The following is a 20,499-nucleotide window of genomic DNA, read 5'->3' on the forward strand; positions in this document are numbered from 1 at the left end:
TTTTATATACTTATATGCGTACTATTCTTTTACTATATAGGTTACTATACAGTTAATTCAAGAACCCTCAGATACTGTATTTCTATTCATTTTCTCAATGACTTATCTGTTGTTACACATTTTAAATCTGTGACTGTTTACTCACAAGTGATTATTACTTTTTTTAAAGTTAGTATTCAGTAGAATTATCATTGTTACCATTTTTGATGCTTTTCATTCCTCCCTTCATTTTCAGCCTTTTCTCTCTCAGATCATTTCTTTTTTTCCTTCCAAAAGAACATATTTCAACATTTCCTTTTAGCACTGGTTTGGTGGTGGCAAATACCTTCAGGTCTTTCTTATTTGTATATGTGATCTGAAATTTTTTTTTTTAACTATCATTCTTATAAGATGCTTTTGCCAGGGACAGATTTTAGGTTGGCATATGAGTACATTAAATTAATAATTCTGTTGTTTTCTGACCTTTATCTATTGACAGCTGTGTCGATGTAAACGTTATTATTTTGAAGGCAGTTTGACTTTTTGTGTTGAAGAGTTTTGCTTTGTCTAGAGTTTTTTGCAGTTTTACTATGATCTCTCTAGGGGTCTTATTTGTCTATTTTCTTTTTATTTATCCTGCTTGGTGTTTTGTTGAGATTTCTGAAATCTATGGATTGAAATCTTTGATCAGTTTTGGGAAATCCTCAACCAGCTTTCTGTCCTGCCTATTGTGCCCACAGCAAATATAGCCCCAGATTTGGGCCCATGTCTCTGCATTTTTTTTCTTCTGGAGCTTGACCTGTGCATTTTTAATTGCTTTGTCTGTTCTTTTATGTCATGAAAAATATTTTTAAAATATTTTCTCCAGCTTTTTTGTTGTCTACCAGGGAGGATTTGAATGACCTTCTCTGCCATCACCCTATGTGATTCCTTGAAGTATTGGAGTAGAATTCTGAATTGCTATCCATAGTATATTTATTTTTATGGCTTCTCAGATATGCCTGTTTCACTGGAGAGAGAACACACTTGCAGAAGGACTACTAAGTACTGAGTCCTTTGAGTACTGTATTTCATCAGAATTCTTTAAAATATTGGTGTCTCAGGATGATTCAGGTGTCTTGGTAAGTGGTAGCATGACCCTTGAACCCACGCCTTACTGCAAGCAGTTCATGCAGTATATCAATCAGTCATGTTACTACTAGGATGGAATGGAAATAAAAGTTTGACCCCTTTGCTCTTAAGTTTGTGTATCAGGGTAGGAGTTGGCTAGATTTTTCTAGAGCTTGAATCTAAATTTTACAACCTGCAGTGACTTGATTGTTCTGTTGTGTTGTTAGGTAAATGAATGCCTTAATCACTTTTGTTTCTATTTTGTCTAGCATTGTTCTTGTCCTTAGGTGTTAAGTTTGTAAAGAACATGTTAAATGAATGAGTCTGCGTATAGTCTGGACTATATTGTGGATTTAAGATGCAGGCTAAGAATTTCGCTTATTGTCACCATGGTAGCCTATGGTGATTTTTTTCTTTCCTCCTGTTCTAGTACACCTGAAAGATATAACACTTTTCTGATCATGTTCTCGTCAAAACAGTAACACATTACAGGATTCTCAAGTCAGGGCATTGAATGTGGAGAGGGGACAGTCTCCCCCAGATAGTTACCAGAATCCCGTGGGTGGCTGGGCAGTGAGCAGTGTGGACAGTGTTCTCAGGAGATCCTGTTACCCCTTCCATATCCTTCGGCCCAACCAGTGGAGAGTCTCTGTAACTTATGATACTGTGCAATTCTGAATTTTGTCAGTTTGTCTTGATTTGAAATATTGTCTTCATAGACTATGGAAATATCTTAAAGTCTTCAGTTCAGTTCAGTCGCTCAGTCATGTCCGACTCTTTGTGACCCCATGAATCGCAGCACGCCAGGCCTCCCTGTCCATCACCAGCTCCCGCAGTTCACTCAAACTCACGTCCATCGAGTTGGTGATGCCATCCAGCCATCTCATCCTTTGTCATCCCCTTCTCCTCCTGCCCCCAATCCCTCCCAGCATCAGGATCTTTTCCAATGAGTCAACTCTTCGCATGAGGTGGCCAAAGTATTGGAGTTTCAGCTTCAGCATCAATCCTTCCAATGAATATTCAGGATTGATTTCCTTTAGGATGGACTGGTTGGATCTCCTTGCAGTCCAAGGGACTCTCAAGAGTCTTCTCCAATACCACAGTTCAAAAGCATCAATTCTTCGGCGCTCAGCTTTCTTCACAGTCCAACTCTCACATCTGTACATGACCACTGGAAAAATGATAGCCTTGACTAGACGGACCTTTGTTGCAAAGTAATATCTCTGCTTTTGAATATGCTATCTAGGTTGGTCATAACTTTTCTTCCAAGGAGTAAGCGTCTTTTAATTTCATGGCTGCAACCACCATCTGCAGTGATTTTGGAGCCCAAAAAAATAAAGTCTGACACTATTTCCACTGTTTCCCCATCTATTTGCCATGAAGTGATGGGAACAGATGCCATGATCTTCGTTTTCTGAATGTTGAGCTTTAAGCCAACTTTTTCACTCCCTTTCACTTTCAAGAGGATTTTTAGTTCCATTCACTTCTTGCCATAACGGTGGTGTTATCTGCAAATCTGAGGTTTTGATATTTCTCCCGGCAATCTTGATTCCAGCTTGTGCTTCTTCCAGCCCAGTATTTCTCATGATGTACTCTGCATAGATGTTAAATAAGCAGGGTGACAATATACAGCCTTGATGTACTCCTTTTCCTATTTGGAACCAGTCTGTTGTTCCATGTCCAGTTCTAACTGTTGCTTCCTGACCTGCATACAGATTTCTCAAGAGGCAGGTCAGTGGTCTGGTATTCCCATCTCTGTCAGAATTTTCCACAGTTTATTGTGATTCACACAGTCAAAGACTTTGGCATAGTCAATAAAGCAGAAATAGATGTTTTTCTGGAACTCTCTTGCTTTTTCCATGATCCAGCAGATGTTGGCAATTTTATCTCTGGTTCCTCTGCCTTTTCTAAAACCAGCTTGAACATCTGGTAGTTCACGGTTCACGTATTGCTGAAGCCTGGCGTGGAGAATTTTGAGCATTACTTTACTAGCAGGTGAGATGAGTGCAATTGTGTGGTAGTTTGAGCACTCTTTGGCATTGCCTTTCTTTGGGATTAGAATGAAAATTGACCTTTTACAGTCCTGTGGGCACTGCTGAGTTTTCCAAATTTGCTGGCATATGAGTGCAGCATTTTCACAGCATCATCTTTCAGGATTTGAAGTAGCTCCACTGGAATTCCATCACCTCCACTAGCTTTGTTCATAGTGATGCTTTCTAAGGCCCACTTGACTTCACATTCCAGGATGTCTGACTCTAGGTGAGTGATCACACCGTCGTGATTATCTTGGTTGTGAAGCTCTTTTTTGTACAGTTCTTCTGTGTATTCTTGCCACCTCTTCTTAATATCTTCTGCTTCTGTTAGGTCCATACCATTTCTGTCCTTTATCGAGCCCATCTTTGCATGAAATGTTCCCTTGGTATCTCTAATTTTCTTGAAGAGATCTCTAGTCTTTCCTATTCTGTTGTTTTCTTCTATTTCTTTGCATTGATTGCTGAGGAAGGCTTTCTTATCTTTCTTTGCTGTTCTTTGGAACTCTGCATTCAGATGCTCATATCTTTCCTTTTCTTCTTTGCTTTTTGCTTCTCTTCTTTTCACAGCTATTTATAAGGCCTCCCCAGACAGCCATTTTGCTTTTTTGCATTTCTTTTCCATGGGGATGGTCTTGATCCCCGTCTCCTCTACAATGTCACGAACCTCCATCCATAGTTCCTCAGGCACTCTGTCGATCCGATCTAGTCCCTTAAATCTATTTCTCACTTCCACTGTATAATCATAAGGGATTTGAAGTCCCTTATTCTCTCTAGCTTTTATGGAGAACCCAACAGTGTTGGTTCATAGCACGCATCTTGAGATTTAGTTACTCATTTCTCTTGCCATCCTCAGGAAAGTAGTAATTATTGAGAAACCAATGTGGTAAAATGTAGCTTACCATAGAAATTCATTAAGCTACTGCAGAATTTTCTGATTCAGAATTTACTAGTCCATTCTCATCTGTTGCTCAGTTATACACTTTACTGTAATTTTTTGAAATTTTTTAAAATAGCATTTATATTTTCCCCTATAGATAAAATAGGACAGTAAAAATTATTATTGTTTGTATTCAAGGCAAATATTATTTTACCATCACCTAGTTAAGAACTATCACATGGGAAAGACACAGATTTCATTACAAGGCTACCATTATTTGAGATTCATGTAACACAGGGGCGCCATTTTACATATTTTGCTAATGAATATAGATATTGCCATTTGTGAAGTTTGAAATAAAAATTTTCCCTCTTAGTACTGGTCAAAGTTTTAGTTGAAGTTTGTGACCAAATTTTCATTTAAAAAAATGAGTATTTTGAAGCTTAAGTTATTTGAAAAGCAACATTAGCAAAGGAGGAAGGGTTTTAGAGAAACTAGAAGTAGATCGATCCTCATAGTAAGGAGAGCAACAGAGAGGTGGAGCAATATAGAACAGCGGGGCTAGAGAGGGGAAAAATCAGCTGCAAGGGAAGCAGTTGGATTAGAAATGAAATAGGAAGAAAGGTGAATTTGGGAAAACTGAAATAGCAGAATACATATCACCAATTGGCAAAAAGAGATAGAATATACTAGTTACTAACTGTAGTGTGAGAAATTTTGACCCTGAAAAAAGACTGTATGTTTTAGGGTGATTTTACTGAAGTTTTCCAGAATGAAGTTTTTCACTTTTTTTTAACTGGTTGTAGGAATTGGAAATGTACCCATACTTATATGTAAGCTCAACTCTCAGTTTTTAATATCACCCCCCAAAAGAAGAATTATGTGTTTATAGTAATATTTCATGTATCTGAAACTAGGCCAGATCTAGCAATCCTTTTCTGTCTGAATGAAAGTCAAGAATTAAAAGACCAGGAATAAATGGAAAAAGACCTAGAAGGAGAAAGACGACTTATAAAGCCAGTGTACTAACCATTAGGCATTTTACTTCTTAGTCTGGGTCCTGGGTATTCTTTTCTTGTTTCAAATGCGTTGTAAGTTTCTAACAGAAACTACTCTTAATTTTATATATGCTTTAACAGTTTGATTTTTCAGTTTTAAGCCCATAACCAAAAAGCAGCAAATCACAAATCAGAACTCAGAGAATGTAGTCTGTGGACAGGCTTATTTAAAAGCAGTGTGCCTGACATCTGAGGTGACATTGAAAGAGGCCAAGTATTTATACAAAGTTGGCATTGTTCAAAGTGCACACTATTCTGCCTCCATTTAGTATGTGTATATAGGGTCCTGTCTCCCTTAGGATGTTGGAGGCATCACTGGAATATTGGTTTTCAGAGTTGGTATTTACTTTCTACAACAACAGTGGGCTTCCCTGGTGTCTCAGATGGTAAAGACTGACTGCAGTGCAGGAGACCTGGGTTCAGTACCTAGGTCAGGAAGATACCCTGGAGGAGGGCATGGCAACACACTCCAGTATTCTTGCCTGGGGAATCCCATGGACAGAGGAGCCTGGTGGGCTATATCGTCCATGAGGTCGCAAAGAGTCGGACATGGCTGAGCAGCTTTCACTTTCAAGTACCATTGATTTAGGAAAGAATTATGAGAGAACAGTTTAAATTTTAGAAAGCTTTTATCTATTTAATTTTTCTTTGGGAAGAACTTGGGGGAGAAAATAGTCTTTTTTATTGTGGCAGTTCATTTTGAAGACATACAGTCTGGAAATATTTCTACAGAATTAAAGTTTTAGAGCTAGAAGGAACTTGGCGAATCATATAGTCTAGTGTTTCTTTACCTTGGCTGCACATTTTAAGAGCTTTGTAGTTGATTCTATTGTATAACTAGGAACTGAGGATTTTATATTGCTATGTATTTTGAATGGGATATCCAGTGACATTTGAGGATATGTAAAACTTTGGGAAAATATGATTCCTTTTTCTGTAGTATCTACCTTCATTTGATGTGTACCGTGACCACTTTACAATATGAGAATTTACAATTACTCTATGATGCTATTACATGGAGGACTAAATGAAACAGTTTAGGGTGTCCAGTGTGTAGGAGGTACTCAGTAAATATTGATGGTGATGAAAATGAAGGTAGTATGCGATTGGAACGTACACATGGGAAGAGAATTCAGATTTGGGAGTGTTTAAAAGCAGATTGGCAGGATTCAGTTACTGAATATATACGCAGGATAAGGGAAGGAGTTTGGAGACTTAACTGATATTCATGCCATTCACTGAGTTTGAGTGTGTGCGCATTTAATTGTAAAAGAAGGCTGAAAGTTGATTGGAATTGCTTGTCTTGGCTTTTCACTTAATTCATTATGAGCATTAAGTTTTAAAAAGGATCTCTAACCAGGTAATGTTAGGTATTAAAGATAATTTTTGTTTAATCTATTTTCTGTACAAAAAAAGAAAAGTCTTAAATTATTACTAAAAATCAGCTTAGAGAAAGTAGCCTTACACTTTATATGTTGTTTTTTTATTTCCTAAATTGCATTTTTGGAGGATGCCACATTTGATAGCCTGAGTTAGCGCTGGGCACTCGATTAGCCTTTCCTTAGACAAGTGTCAGTAAAAACAATCATATATTTGTCTTCAGGTCAGTGACCATGTTGGCAGAGCACTCATTAGTTAAGATGTTTCAGTGACTAAAGTTTGATATTATAGGATTTGCTGTTTACAGAATTAGCTGTTTGTAGGTATGATCCAAGTGAAATGAAGGAACACATGGTTAGAGCTATGGAACATTTTAAAGATTAGCAAGGTCTGTTTCATTTATAAATTTTAGCTTAATTTTTAGCACAGGTAATAATACTTTGATGTTGTTAGAACATTAAGGACTGCAAAAAGCTATACAAAACCCATCTCCAACTTGTCTTCTTGCTGTGTTTTATGCAAATAAAAGCCAATGTAAATACATACTTTGCCCTTCTTTTCTATGCAAGTAGAACCTTGCTGTACACACTGTCCTATTTTATATTAGTTTTTTTTTAATGAAAGCATTTAAAATTTTATTTAGATTTATGGTACGGACTTTTCTTCAATATTGGCATCTTTTCAGAGTGTTTCAGAATGTTTTAAGTGTTTGATGAACATGATCATGTTTATTTGGTCAGTGTGATAATGTTGAAGCTTGTGTTCTTGAACTTCTGTGAGTTTTCTTTGTTTACTTTTCTAGCTACTCAGCTCCCTATCTTTTACCTGCCCATCAAATGCTGATGATCTATCTTTGAACTTTTTTTTTTTACTATACACACCCATTCTGGGAGATTTCACTCACATTCCTGGTTTTTTATATTCTTGACTTGAAGTTCTCCCTCTGTATTCTTGGGCTTCCCTTGTGGCTCAGCTGGTAAAGTATCCACCTGCAGTATGGGAGACCTGGGTTCAATCCCTGGGTTGGGAAGATCCCTGGAGAAGGGAAAGGCTACCCACTCCAGTATTCTGGCCTGTAGAATTCCTTGGACTATATAGTTCATGGTGTCAAAAAGAGTCAGACACAACTGAGCGACTTTCACTTTCTCCATATTCTTGGCTCCCAAATAGGTATCTTCTTGCCCAGGTGTGCACCGTGAATCTAGCTTCCATTTGGCATACCCAGTTTGAATATTCCTCACCACATGATGTGGGCAAAACTCATCTCTCTCAAGTTTCCTCTGTTCCTGCTGTTAAAAGGGGGGGGGGGGGGGGAGTGCACAGCCTGCATTTTCGTATTTCCTGTCTCAAGTGAGTAGTATAAACACTGAGTTCTTTTACTGAGAAACATAGTGATCATCTCAGACTACTCCCTTTTCTTTCACCAGCCACAGCTGTCTTCTTTCTCTTCTACCTTAATAAGTGCTGCAAAATAAAAGGTGTCTAATTAAGACATTTTGGTATTAAAAACAGCAAGACTGCAGGTGAAATGGTCTTTTGAAATGTCTGTCTGTATTTTATATGCCAGAGCATTCTATAAATGAAATTAAAGACAACAGTAATTCTGCAGTATAATTATATGCTATTTTAGAAGTATGTATATTTCAAGTACATTTGAAACATAATAGAAGTGATTAGTTCTTCTGTTGAGGATTAGAGAAGTTTTCATAAAGGAGGTAACTGTGCATTTCATAGAGAATTAATTTATGGGAGCACATTTCTCTACGTTAGTACAGGGAGCATTTTGCCAACATTGTTGCCTATCTTGCCTTTTCAGACTTCTAGGAAGAATCATGATAGCCATTTGCTGGATAGCATGAATGAGGAATCGAGGAGACCTTCCTAAACTATTTCAGATATGTGTAAAACTCATTTTGGGAGACTGGTTTTAGGACTAGAAAGTATGACAAATAGTGATATGGATGGGGCTTTTGGATCCAGTCTTGGTTGATTCATCAAGACTCTTGTGTGTGTCTAAGGATCATCTCTTTATCAGATTTTGGAAGTATTTATATGTGTATATGTATCTATCTGTATGTGTAAAATACATGTAGCCTGTTTTGAATAATTTCTTTTTAATCTGTTTCTGTATGTCACTTGATTGCCTCCTTTGGGGAACTATTTTAGTGACAGTTACACTAATGGTATTTATACAGGTCAAAGATTATTCAACTAAAATTTGTATTTTTCAGTTTTTTAAAATATTTAAAGAAATAGTGAAGATATTTTATACTCAGAATTATTTTTAGTTTTATAGTAAATTGTTTAAATTTGATTGCTTCTTCATTTTTTCCCTAAGTATTAGATACTTACTGTGTGTTAGGCAATAGTTAATTACTTTACCAAAACACATATAGTCCTGCTCTTTTGGATTTTATGTTGTACCAAGCAAGGCAGGCATGATAAATAATTAAATCATGTTGCCTGTTAGGAGATAGAGAGAGCTAAGGAAAGGAAAACAAATAGGAGAGGAAGAGGTGTATTGGAAATACTGGAAGCTGGGATGGAGTTTATAATATGAAATAGAGTGGTCAGGGTAGACCTCTTTGAAAAGGTGACGTCTGAGCTAAGACCTGAGAAAGTGTTTTAGGCAGAGGAAACAAGCAGTGAAAAGCTCCTGAAGTGAGACCCTGCCTGGCCAAGGGACAATGGGAAGGTTGTTGTGGCTGGAACAGAATAAGGTGAGGAAGATGTGTGAACAGAGCCTATCTTGCAAGCTGTTGTAAGGACTTTGTTTTTCTCTCTGAAACCAGAAGCTCATGGGGGGTTTTGAGCCAGAGAGTGGATTGATGTTTCTGATTACTTTGTGGAGAATTTACTATGGAGGAGAGTGGGTCGAAGCAGGGAGTCCTCAAGGAGGCTCTTGCAGTAATCATGAGCATGAGTGGTGATGGTGGCTTGTACTAGGGTGGTAGCAGAGGAGTTGGTAGTAGAAGTCAAATTGTGGGTTTGTTTTGAAGGTAGAGCCCAAAGGATATGTTGAAAATTGGGTGTAGGAGGCAGTATGTAAGAATAGAGGTTAAGGATGCCCCTGTTGGTTTTCAGCAGAGCAACTGGAAGATGAAATTGTCATCAGCTGATAGATAGTGTTGGATAAAGGGATCTGAGGCTGAGGCCGAGATGTTAGGGACTCAGTGTTGTAGATTTTAAGTTTGAGTGTCTAATAGACTTCCAAATGGAGGTGTGGAGTTGAGTAAGCAATTTTGACAATCAAAATCATGATCCCACCAGGCTCCTCTTTCTATGGGCATTCTCCAGGTAAGAACATTGGAGTGGATTGCCCTTCCCTCTCCCCTAGGGGGGATCTTCCCAACCCAGGGATCAAACCCAAGTCTCCTGCGTTGCAGGTGGATTCTTTACCATCTGAGCCACCAGGGAAGCCCCAGTTTTTCGCAACAGTTATTTGTTGAGTACCTCTATTTGATAGTTCAGATGGTAAAGAATATGCCCACATTGCCAGAGGCTGAGGTTGGATCCCTGGGTCGGGAAGATCCCCTGGAGAAGGAAATGGCAACCCGCTCCAGTATTCTTGCCTGGAGAATCCCATGGAAAGAGGAGCCTGTCGGGCTACAGTCCATAGGGTTGCAAAGAGTCGGACACGACTGAGCAATTAACACTTCACTTCTATTTGATACTAGATGATTGGGGGCTACAGTGATAAGTAAATATAATTATGGGCTCAGTCCTTACAGAAATTAACATATAGTGTGGTAGACAGATGTTAATTAAGCAATGATGCAAACATTTTAAGTAACAGTTGCAAATGCTATGAAGGAAGGGCATCTAGGACTAAGCGGGCAGATAATGGGGCCCGATGACCCTGAGGGTGAGGGAAGGCTTTCTTGAGAAAATGACGGTTGAGCTATAATTTACATAGACTAAAATTCATTCATTTAAATTGTTTAGGTGGATGAATTTCGACTAATCCTTGTGACCACTGCTGCAGTCAGGATATAGAATAATGCTATCATTCCAAAAACGTTCTCTGATGCCTGTTTTTTTGCCCACTTTCAACTGGGTTGTCTTCTAAATTGATTTGTAGGGCTTCTTCCTATATCCTAGATACAAATCTTTTACTGACTATATATATTGCAAATACTTTATTCCAGTTTGAAAATTACCTTTTTATTCTCTTTATGGAGTCTTTGGATGAACAGTTTCTAATTTAAATGAAATCCCAGTTTATCAGTCTTTTTCTTTTCTTTTCAGTGTCTTGTTTATAAAATACTTTCTTGTATAAGGGTCAGGAAGATATCCTTGCTTCTGAAAGTTCGTTTATCCATGATTCATTGCAGATTAAATTTGTTTATGATCTGAGCTAGGAGTCAGGGTTCATTTTTGTTCACATGATGTTCAGTTTATCCAGTACCGTTTATTGGAAAGATCAGTTTTCACCCATTGAATATAAATCATTTTGTTGTAAAGTGGCTGTGAGTGTGGGGCTGTTCCTCAGTTCTTTTATTCTGTTGGCCTGTTTATCAGTCCTTGCATCAGCCACATACCTGAATACTATATATCAGGTAATGTTGTTGTTCTAGAATCCTGGCTGTTCTAAGTCTTCTGTATTTCCATGTAAATTTTAGAGTTAGTTTGTTAATTTCTGCAGAAAGCCTGCTTGAATTTTGATTGAGATTACATAAAATTTCTAAGCCAACACTGGAGAAACTGATACATCTCCACAATATTTAGTCTTCCAGTCAATGAGGATGACATATCCCTCTGTTTAGTAACCCTTAATTTCTCTCAACAATGTCGCAGTGTAGAAGTATTGCACATCTCTTGCTAGATTTATCTCCTAGCTAGTTACCTTTTTTTGGATGCTGTTATACATGGTATCATTTTCAAAATTTTAGTTTTCTAGTTGTTTATTGGAAATTATAGAAATTATATATATACACACATATATAGGTGTGTGTATATATATACCTTGTCTCTAGTTACTTAAGTGATCTTAGCAGTTTGTTAAAGATTCTCTTGCATTTTCTATGCACTCAATCATGTTATCTTTGAATAATAATTATATGTCATTACCAATCTTTTATTTTTCCCCCTACTTTATTCTTTTTTAATACTGTTGATTTGTTGGTCTATTTATTTTGTTTTATATACGGTGTTAATGAATATACTTGTCTTGTTCCTGAATTTTTATTTTCTTCCTGAAAGTCCAGTATTTTCATCAATAAAAGATGATATTGAGTATACATTTTATTTTGTAAACTAGATTTACTAGGTTAAGGATGTTCCCATTCTTAATGTTTTAAACTCTTCAGTGGATGTTGAATTTTAACAGATAATTTTCCTTTATTGAGATGATTATATGAATTTTAGTTTGGTAATTTGGTGAGTGTTACAATGATTAATTTCCAGAAGCTAAATTAGCCTGCATTCCTGAAATAAATTCCATTGTTTATATAATGCATCATCTTTTTTATGCAGTCTGAATTTGATTTGCAAAATTTTGTTTAGGATTTTTGCGTCTGTTCATGAGAAATATTGGCCTGTAAATTTCTTTCTTGTGATGTCATTGTCAGGTTTTGGTATCAGAGTTTTGGTGACCCCATTAAGACTTGGAAATTGTTCCCCATTTTTGTGTTCTCTAAAAGACTGCATATGGTTCCTTGAGTTCTGTACTTGTCTTATTTTATTTCCGTCATTATACTATTTGGGGTTTGATTGCTATCTTTTCCTGGCTACTGCAGATGGAAGCTTATATCATTAATTTTTCAACCTTTCTTAAAAATTCATTTTAAATATGCATTTTCAAGCTATAAATTTTCATGGTTTAGCTGTATCTCATATATATATATATATATATATATTTTTTTTTTTTTTTTTTTCCTGGCTGCTGCTGCTTTTTTTTAAAAAAAAAAATTTATTTATTTGACTGTGCTGGGCTTTAGTTGCAGCATGGGGGATCTAGTTCTCTGACCAGGGATTGAACCTAGGCCCCCTGCTTTAGGAGCTTGGAGTCTTAGCCACTGGGCCACCAGGGAAGTCCCTGTCTCACAAATTTGATGTTGCATTTTCATTACCATTCATTCAATTCAGTATATTTTCTAATTTCCATTGTGATTTCTTCACTAACAGGTTATTAGTTTTCTGTTACTGATTTCGAGTTTAATTCACTGTGCTCAAAACATATAACATGTGATTTCGATCATTTGTTATTTGTTGACTTCCTCTGTGGCCCCGTATATGGCCTAGTTTGGTCTACATTCCTTGAGTGTTTGAGAAGATTGTGTATTATGCAGTTGTTGTATATAGTAAGCTAAGCATGTTAATTAAATTGAGTTGTTAATGGTGTTGTCAAATCTTATAGTCTAAGGCTCTTTATTGCTATTAGATGTTTTTTTGTCCTGTCAGTTACTAGAAGTATATTAAAATCTCCAACCATTATTATGGATTATTCACTTTTTCCTTTTGATTCTGTCAACTCTTAGGATATAGATTTTGAAGCTGTGTTATAAGGTGTATGCAAATTTATGATCGTTACATTCCTGGTTAATTGGTCCTTTCATTATAATAAACTGTCCCTTTTGTTTTTCTAGTGGTAATAGTTCTTGATTTGTCAACTGATATATAGTGACATCACCATACATTTAATTAATGTTTATATATTATTCTTTTTCTTTTAACATCTGTATGTCCTTAAGTTTAAAGTAAATCTCTTGTAAACAGAATATAGTTGAGTGTTTTAAAAATTCAGTAATATTTGTTATTTTATTGAAATATTGAATATAAATATGAAATTGAATATGGATATGAAATCTGAGAGGTCCATAAATATTTAATGTAGAACATGATACAATAGGTTCTGAGTTTGTCAGCCTGGTACTGGTTTTCTATTTGTCTTTTTTTGGTCCTTCTTTGAATTAATCAAGCATTATTTGTTCTTTATATGTGTATAGGCATTTTTGAGTAGTTACCCAATAGATTACATTGTGCAAGCTTGGTGTATTAGATTTCAGTCTAAATTTGTACTTCTAACACTTGCTGAAAAATACAAGAAATTTATAGCAATTTAACTCTTTATTCTGTTGTCCTTTATGTTAGTCTTGTCATATTTTATACTTCTACATATCTTTAAACTATACTAGTCATTGTTACTGTTATTTTAAATGTTAATGTTTTTATTTGTTTACATATTTACCTTTTCATTCCTTTCTGTTAATTCCTTTAGTTCTGTGCTTCCGTCTGGGACCATTTTCTTTTAGCTGGATGAATCCTTTTCAGTTGAACAAGTTATCTCAGTTTTCATTCATCTGAAACCATTATTATTTCATCTTCGTATTTGGAGTATATTTTCTCTTAGTATAGAATTCTAGGTTGGTTGATTTATCATTTTCTTTTTCTGTCTTAGCACCGTAAAGGTCTTGGTTTTTTGCATTCTATTTCCATTATTTCTGATACAGAATAGGTTTTTAGTCTGATCGCCAGCCCCCTGAAGGTAATGTGACTCTCTTTCCCTGGCTGCATTATACAGAATAGGTTTTAGTCTGATCGCCAGCCCCTTGAAGGTAATGTGACTCTCTTTCCCTGGCTGCTTTTAAGGCTTTCACTTTGACTTCGGCTGTTAGGACTTGGACTCTGACACGTCTAGCTATGTTTGCTTCATATCCTGCTGAGGTGTGTAGAGCTTCATACGTTTGCTAGAGACTCATGTCTTTTGTTAGGTTTGGAAAATTCTTGACCAGCATTCTTACTGCTTATGTGTCATTTTCTCTACTTTTGTAACTCCAGTTAGATGTGTGTTAGGCCTTTTTAGCATGACATACATGTCTGTAACACTTTTGAGTTGTATTTTCTCTCCATTTTTTCTATCTTGATGTGTGATTTTATTTTACATTTTTGTTGTTCCACTTTACTCTTTTAAGAATTCTAGGCTTTTTTGCTGAAATTCTCCATTTATCCTGTTTGCTTTTTGCCTGGAACATATTAGTCATTATTAAGGTCTCTCATATAACTCTAAAATGTGAATGACCTATGTGTCTTTTTTCTGTTTTCTATTATTTCTGTTGGTTGTCCATCTAGTCTCTTCTTTTTTATGGAGATAAAATTCACATAGTGTGAAGTTCACCATTTTAACCTTTTAAAGTACAGTCACCCTCAGATATTGTGGGTTCCATTCTTGGAGAAGGAAATGGCAAGTACTCTTGCCTGGAAAATCCCATGGATGGAGGATCTCAGTAGGCTACGGTCCGTGGGGTTGCAAAGAGTCGGACACAGCATTCTAGACCACCACCATAAAGTGAATACTGCAATAAAGCTAGTCACAGAAAGTTTTCTGTTTCCCAGAGCATATAAAAGTTGTGTTACACTGTACTGTAGTCTGTGAAGGGTGGATTGGCACTGTGTCTGAACATCCGTATACACAGCTTAATTAAAAAATACTCGATTGCTAAAAAAATGCTCACCAGCATCAGAACCGTGAGTTGTAATCTTTTTGCAATAGTAACATTAAAGAGCACTGCTCACAGACCACCGTGACAAATATAATAGTCATGAAATACTGTGAAAATTACAAAAACGTGACACAGAAACTTGAAATGAGCAAATGCTGTTGGAAAAATGGCACCAATATACTTCCTTCACACAGGGTTGCCACACACGTCTAATTTATAAAACACACACACAGTATCGTTGAAGCACAATAAAGTGAGGAATGCTTGTATACAACTCAGTGGTTTTCAGTGTGTTCACAGGGTATACAGCCATTACCATTATCTAATTTCAGGACACTTCCATCACCCCAAGAAGAACACTCATGACCATTGACCATCAGCTCCAGTTGTCACCTCTGCCCACCCCCCTGGCAAAGACTGATCAGTCTACTTTCTGTCTCTCTGGCTTTGCCTGTTCTGGACAGCACATGTAAATGGAATCATACCATGCATGGACTTTTGAGTCTGACTTCTTCACTTAGCATAAGATGTGTCTGTAGTGTGTATCAGTACTTCACTCCATTTTGTGGCTGAAAAACATTCCATTGTGTAGATAATTTATCACATGTTGTTTATTCATTCATCGGTTAAAGAACTTTTAGTTTTTTTCCCTACTGTTTGGCCATTTTATGAATAGTGCTGCTGTGAACATTCACGTATAAATATGGTGTGAATGTATGTCTTCGGTTCTCTTGGATCTATACCTGGAGAGGAATTGCTGGGTCCTTTGATAGCTCTGTGTTTACCTCTTTGAGAATCTGCTCAAGTGTTCGGCACAACAGCTGCACCCTTTTACAGTCCCTTCAGCACGTATGAGAGTTATTTTCTCCACTTTCTTACCAACACTTGTTATTTTCTGTAGTTAAAAAAAAAAATTATTGTAGCCATCCTGATGAGTGTTGGCCATTTCTTATTTTTTGTAGAATGCCTTTTAATTTTAATTGAGGGTTTTTGGGCTTGGTAGGGCTGATCTATTTAAATTGTGATCTTAATCCAAGTAAAAGCTCTTTTGAAATCTTAACAGAGGGATTGGCTTGTTTGAAGGCCCTTCTGATGTGCTGGGGCCTCTACTCCAGTCTTTGTCTCCCTTGAACAGGGCAGAGTTGAAATCTCAGATCTTTTTTGTCATAATGGCTGTTTTCTGCTAGTTTTCTTGAATCTCTCCCTTCTTTCTGGTTCTTTCTCTCTGGGACTTTGTTCTTTAGTTTCCGACTCTCTGGTGGCCGAAAATCTCCGTCTTCTCTCAGGCTAGTGGGACTGCCACCTCTTGCGTTTTCTGTTCCACAGTGAAGTCAGGAAAAGCCAGCGTGGCTGTGGGGTTGTATTGTTTTCATTTTTCCCTTCTTTTAAGAGTTGTTTCCCCTCTTGTTCCTCTCTGTGTACATTACTCTTCGGTGCCTTCAAATGATTTTTCCTTTTATCTAGATTTTATTTTTTTAGAAAAACAGTTTTAATTTTTTTTTTTTTTTTTGCCATTTTCAAAAAGTACAACTAATCAGGTAAAGAAGCACAAATACAAAGTAATGAGTCTTGGAAAACATAGACAGAATACTCCTTGGCGTAAATCACAGCAAGATCTTTCTTGATCCACCTCCTGGTTTCAGAACTTGATGAAGCTCAGGTTCTTGATGTCTCATGGCAGAAAGAATTCTGTGAGAATCAAGTGATAGGTAAGAAATGGATTTAGAGAAAAAGACACTCCACAGACAGAGTTTGGGCCATCTCGGAAGGAGAGAGTGGCCTGTCCGGATTTTATAGCTTTTATTAGCAAGAGGGTTAGTTTGATACAAGCTACTTTATTATGATGGGAACTGAGAACACTGATGTTTTATGAGTTGAATCACTTGAATTACAAGAAGATGAGAAACTGATACCTACTGAGAATGAGAGCATAAATTCTTGAACAGAAAATTTGGACAAGATAATAGGAGGAAGGAATTGGATTTTCGAACTAGAGGGTCAAGTCAGCCATATTGAAGGAAGATAAAGGGTGATTTAAAAGTGAGATATGTGACACCGAGTTGATGTTTGGTAATTTTCTTGAAAATGAAGCAAAGTATTTCAAGAATACAAATTGGATAAAGAATTTAAGATAAGACTTAAAGAGGAGATATTTAATAAGCAGTTATTGGGTTCAGTAGTGGAAGAAACTAAGATTATGAATTTAAGATTTTGAATCTGTTTAATTTTGTAAATGTTAGTGATTATGAGGTGGTAGGAGATTTGAGTGTTTACACGTGATATCTAAAGAACCATGTATATCTGGTCAGTGTGCTAGGGAGGACTGTGTTTGCAAAATCTGGGTAGTATAGACGCAGTAAACATGTCAGAGGAAGACTGCAGTTGTAGAAATGGACATTCTGTTTAGAACACAGACAAGTAGAGAAAGAAAGCAAAATAGATCTGTAAAGGTAAGATTTCCGTATCCTCTTACAGGCTTAAAAAACTGGGGTTTGGAAAGAAACTATTATGCTTTCTCTACCCAAAAATCCCCAAGAAGGGAGCCAGGTTTACAGACCACCTTATCTTATATCTGTGTTTTTCCTTTTGCCCTTTTGTGAACTCTCAAGGTTAGTCAGTGATTTTCTTCACACTTTCATTAGGAAATTTGCCAAAGGCATCCTTTTGAGGCAGCTGTCTGTGTACCCTTGGAGGCCGTCAGTAATGTTTCCAATCTATAGGAGTAGTCGGCACAAAAATGTTGGGCTGAGCTGCATCTTTGTGGTTTGAAACATTCCCCCTCCAAAGCCACCCCCCCTCCCAACAATATAAAATGTATCACATTTTGAAGTTTCTGTACCTTAGTCTTTTGTTACTGTATCTTTTCAGGTAAAATAACCACTAAGAGTAAATATATCCAAATATATCAATAATGAAAGGAGACTTGATTTTTAAAGTATAATTGAAATAGCAGTAGTGGGCACCTTAGAAATCTTTATAGATAAACAATTCTTTTTGTATCAAATGTTATGATTTTTAAATTTTCACTGTAAAGTGAAATATACCTGAATTGTGGTTCTTCTTTTGGTCTAAGGTGGTCAGAGGATACATCCATGCTGATGATCCTATGAAGTTTTTGGAGCGTATTAAACACAATGTGAATAAGCCCATAATTAAAATGCAGTAGAATAAGTTGAAACACGTGTGTTTTTGTTCCTGTTCACTTGAATAATATAGGCAACTGTTACACCGTATGCATCTTTAATATATTAGCCTGACTGTTTGTCTTGTTTTACTAAACTGTCTTCTTTCAGCCACCCACACAGAGTATGCCTATGGGTCCCGGAGGGATGAGTCCGAGCGGCCCTCCCCCACCTCCGCGCGCTCACAACATGCCTTCAGATGGAATGGTAGGTGGGGGTCCTCCGGCACCACACATGCAGAACCAGATGAACGGCCAGATGCCTGGTAAGTTTCTCTCCTCTAAGACATTAACACCAGAGTTGCTTAGCAACTGAAACGACATGGGGGCTCAAGGGATACTTAGATTGTTGATGACAAAACTGCTTTGAATGCCCCCGAGTCCAAGCTCTCTTAGAGTTTGTTAGCTACAGAGCTACGTGACCTGTATTCAGTGTTTATCAGGCTGCCCTTGGGCTTTGATGTAGCTGACACACAGCATTCCTCTGATGAACAGAACTGGCTAAATTTAGTCTGTCTGAAACTATGCAATACAGCTGGCTTTAGAAGCTTTTGGTGGGGGGAAAAGGCATGGCATCATGGCTTAAGAATTAAAATGTTTATAAAAATGTATTGTAGCATTTCTCTGAGTTTTGTGTTTACTCGAAATTTTATTGATGTCAGAAACGGTACTGTTAGAAAAATAACACATAGGGAGATAAAACGAAACACTCTAAAGTGCTAATGTATTTAGTATTTCCTCATTGGTCTATTGAAACTGAGCTTGGATTTTTATGAATATATATGTTTATAGCATAATGGAAATGTGGAAATTGAGCAAAATTAAAAGCTGAAAAGTGTCAGCTTTCTTATATAATACCTCATTTGTTGTTTATCCATTTTAAGTTTAGAGCTACTTAAAATATCTTTCAGACCATCAGGTGCTGATTTACACACCTTTTGCTGGGTTGAATTTTTAACCTGAAAAATATCTTTAAATTATCTTGTTTTTGTAATAGTAGTCACACCCACACCCATAATTTTTGGTGGGGTGTTTTCTACATTTAATATAAGAATATTATTACTTTCTAAAAAAGATTATTTTCATCAACATAAAGAAAGTATTATACAAATAGCAATAGCGAGAGTAAATTAAAATCACAGAGAAGTTTATTTTTTAAATTAGTAGTATTAGCATCTTTAGGATAGTATCAACTGATTGTGTTGGTAGCACTGGTGTTCAGAGTCTTTAGATGCAGAAAGCACAGAGCAAAAGAGGCCAGGTCACCTGGCTTCCCGGAGAGCGATGTGTGATTGATGGGTCATGGAGGAGGCTGGGATGTTTTGGTGGCAACTTTCTCTTTCTTGCCAGGGCTTCCACAGTCACGGCCCACATGGCCCTCACCCCACGTGGAGGCAGGATTAAAGACATAACAGCTTGTTGGTTGTAGTTAGAAGGAAGCTTCTTGCTTCCTTCTGGTTGTAGTCAGAAGGAACTGGTTGTAGTCGAAGGAAGCTTCTTGCTCTGACCACACTTAGATCATCAGGACACGTTGTTTTTAAAACTGTCAGAGTAGTGCCAATGCAGGTTAGTAAGTCAGGGGAGTTTTGTGATTTTTTTTTTTTTTTATAGTGGTGCCTTTAATTAGGAATTTAATTCAACTTCTCCAGGTAACATTCACGCCAAAGGCTGAGGAAGCAAGTGAGCAGCAGTGTAATTATTGTTAACATGACATTTGGTTTTTGTGTAAGGCCGTCTGGAATAAGATATCTCTTTATGAGCCAGGGATTTTCAACCACTTATGACCTAGGTTGTCTAGAATACTGGAGAACTTCTAAAACAACTCATAGTTAGAAAGTTTACAGTTAGGTGTAGGAGAAATTGGAAGTCCAGTTAGTCATATTGTTTTTATTTAATAGGTTTCTTATGATATTTAGCCAACCTTTTTATGCACACAAATTTGTATCTAGGCTTTTGATTTCTGATTTTAGTTGTGTTTTTAATATTTTGTCTTGTAAGTGGTAGTGTTCTTTATTTGCTGTTTGATCTTGATCACATATCTTCCTTTAAAATAAATTTAGCTGATTAAAAAAAAATAGATAATATATGCCTGCTGCTGCTGCTGCTGCTGCTGCTAAGTCGCTTCAGTTGTGTCTGACTCTGTGCGACCCCATAGACGGCAGCCCATGAGGCTCCCCCGTCCCTGGGATTCTCTAGGCAAGAACACTGGAGTGGGTTGCCATTTCCTTCTCCAGTGCATGAAAGTGAAAGGTGAAAGTGAAGTCGCTCAGTCGTGTCTGACTCTTAGCGACCCCATGGACTGTGGCCCACCAGGCTCCTTCGTCCATGGGATTTTCCAGGCAAGAGTGTTGGAGTGGGGTGCCATTGCCTTCTCCGTCCCACTTCTTACCTACTGGGAAATCACAAAGTACATTCTGTTGCCAATTTGAAATGTTTTTTA

At 37.0% G+C, this 20,499-nt stretch overlaps 1 protein-coding gene across 2 annotated transcripts in view; it reads left to right on the plus strand.

The window, feature by feature from the left end:
- Positions 1-20,499, plus strand: part of SS18 (SS18 subunit of BAF chromatin remodeling complex) — a 70,440-nt gene that overhangs the window by 19,149 nt on the left and 30,792 nt on the right. For both annotated transcript variants that reach the window (XM_068993560.1, XM_068993561.1), the window contains exon 4: positions 18,172-18,325. In XM_068993560.1, the coding sequence (XP_068849661.1) occupies positions 18,172-18,325 (154 nt within the window). The remainder of the gene's footprint in view (positions 1-18,171; positions 18,326-20,499) is intronic.

Source organism: Capricornis sumatraensis, chromosome 21, assembly GCF_032405125.1.
Source record: "Capricornis sumatraensis isolate serow.1 chromosome 21, serow.2, whole genome shotgun sequence".
Lineage (NCBI taxonomy): Eukaryota > Metazoa > Chordata > Mammalia > Artiodactyla > Bovidae > Capricornis > Capricornis sumatraensis.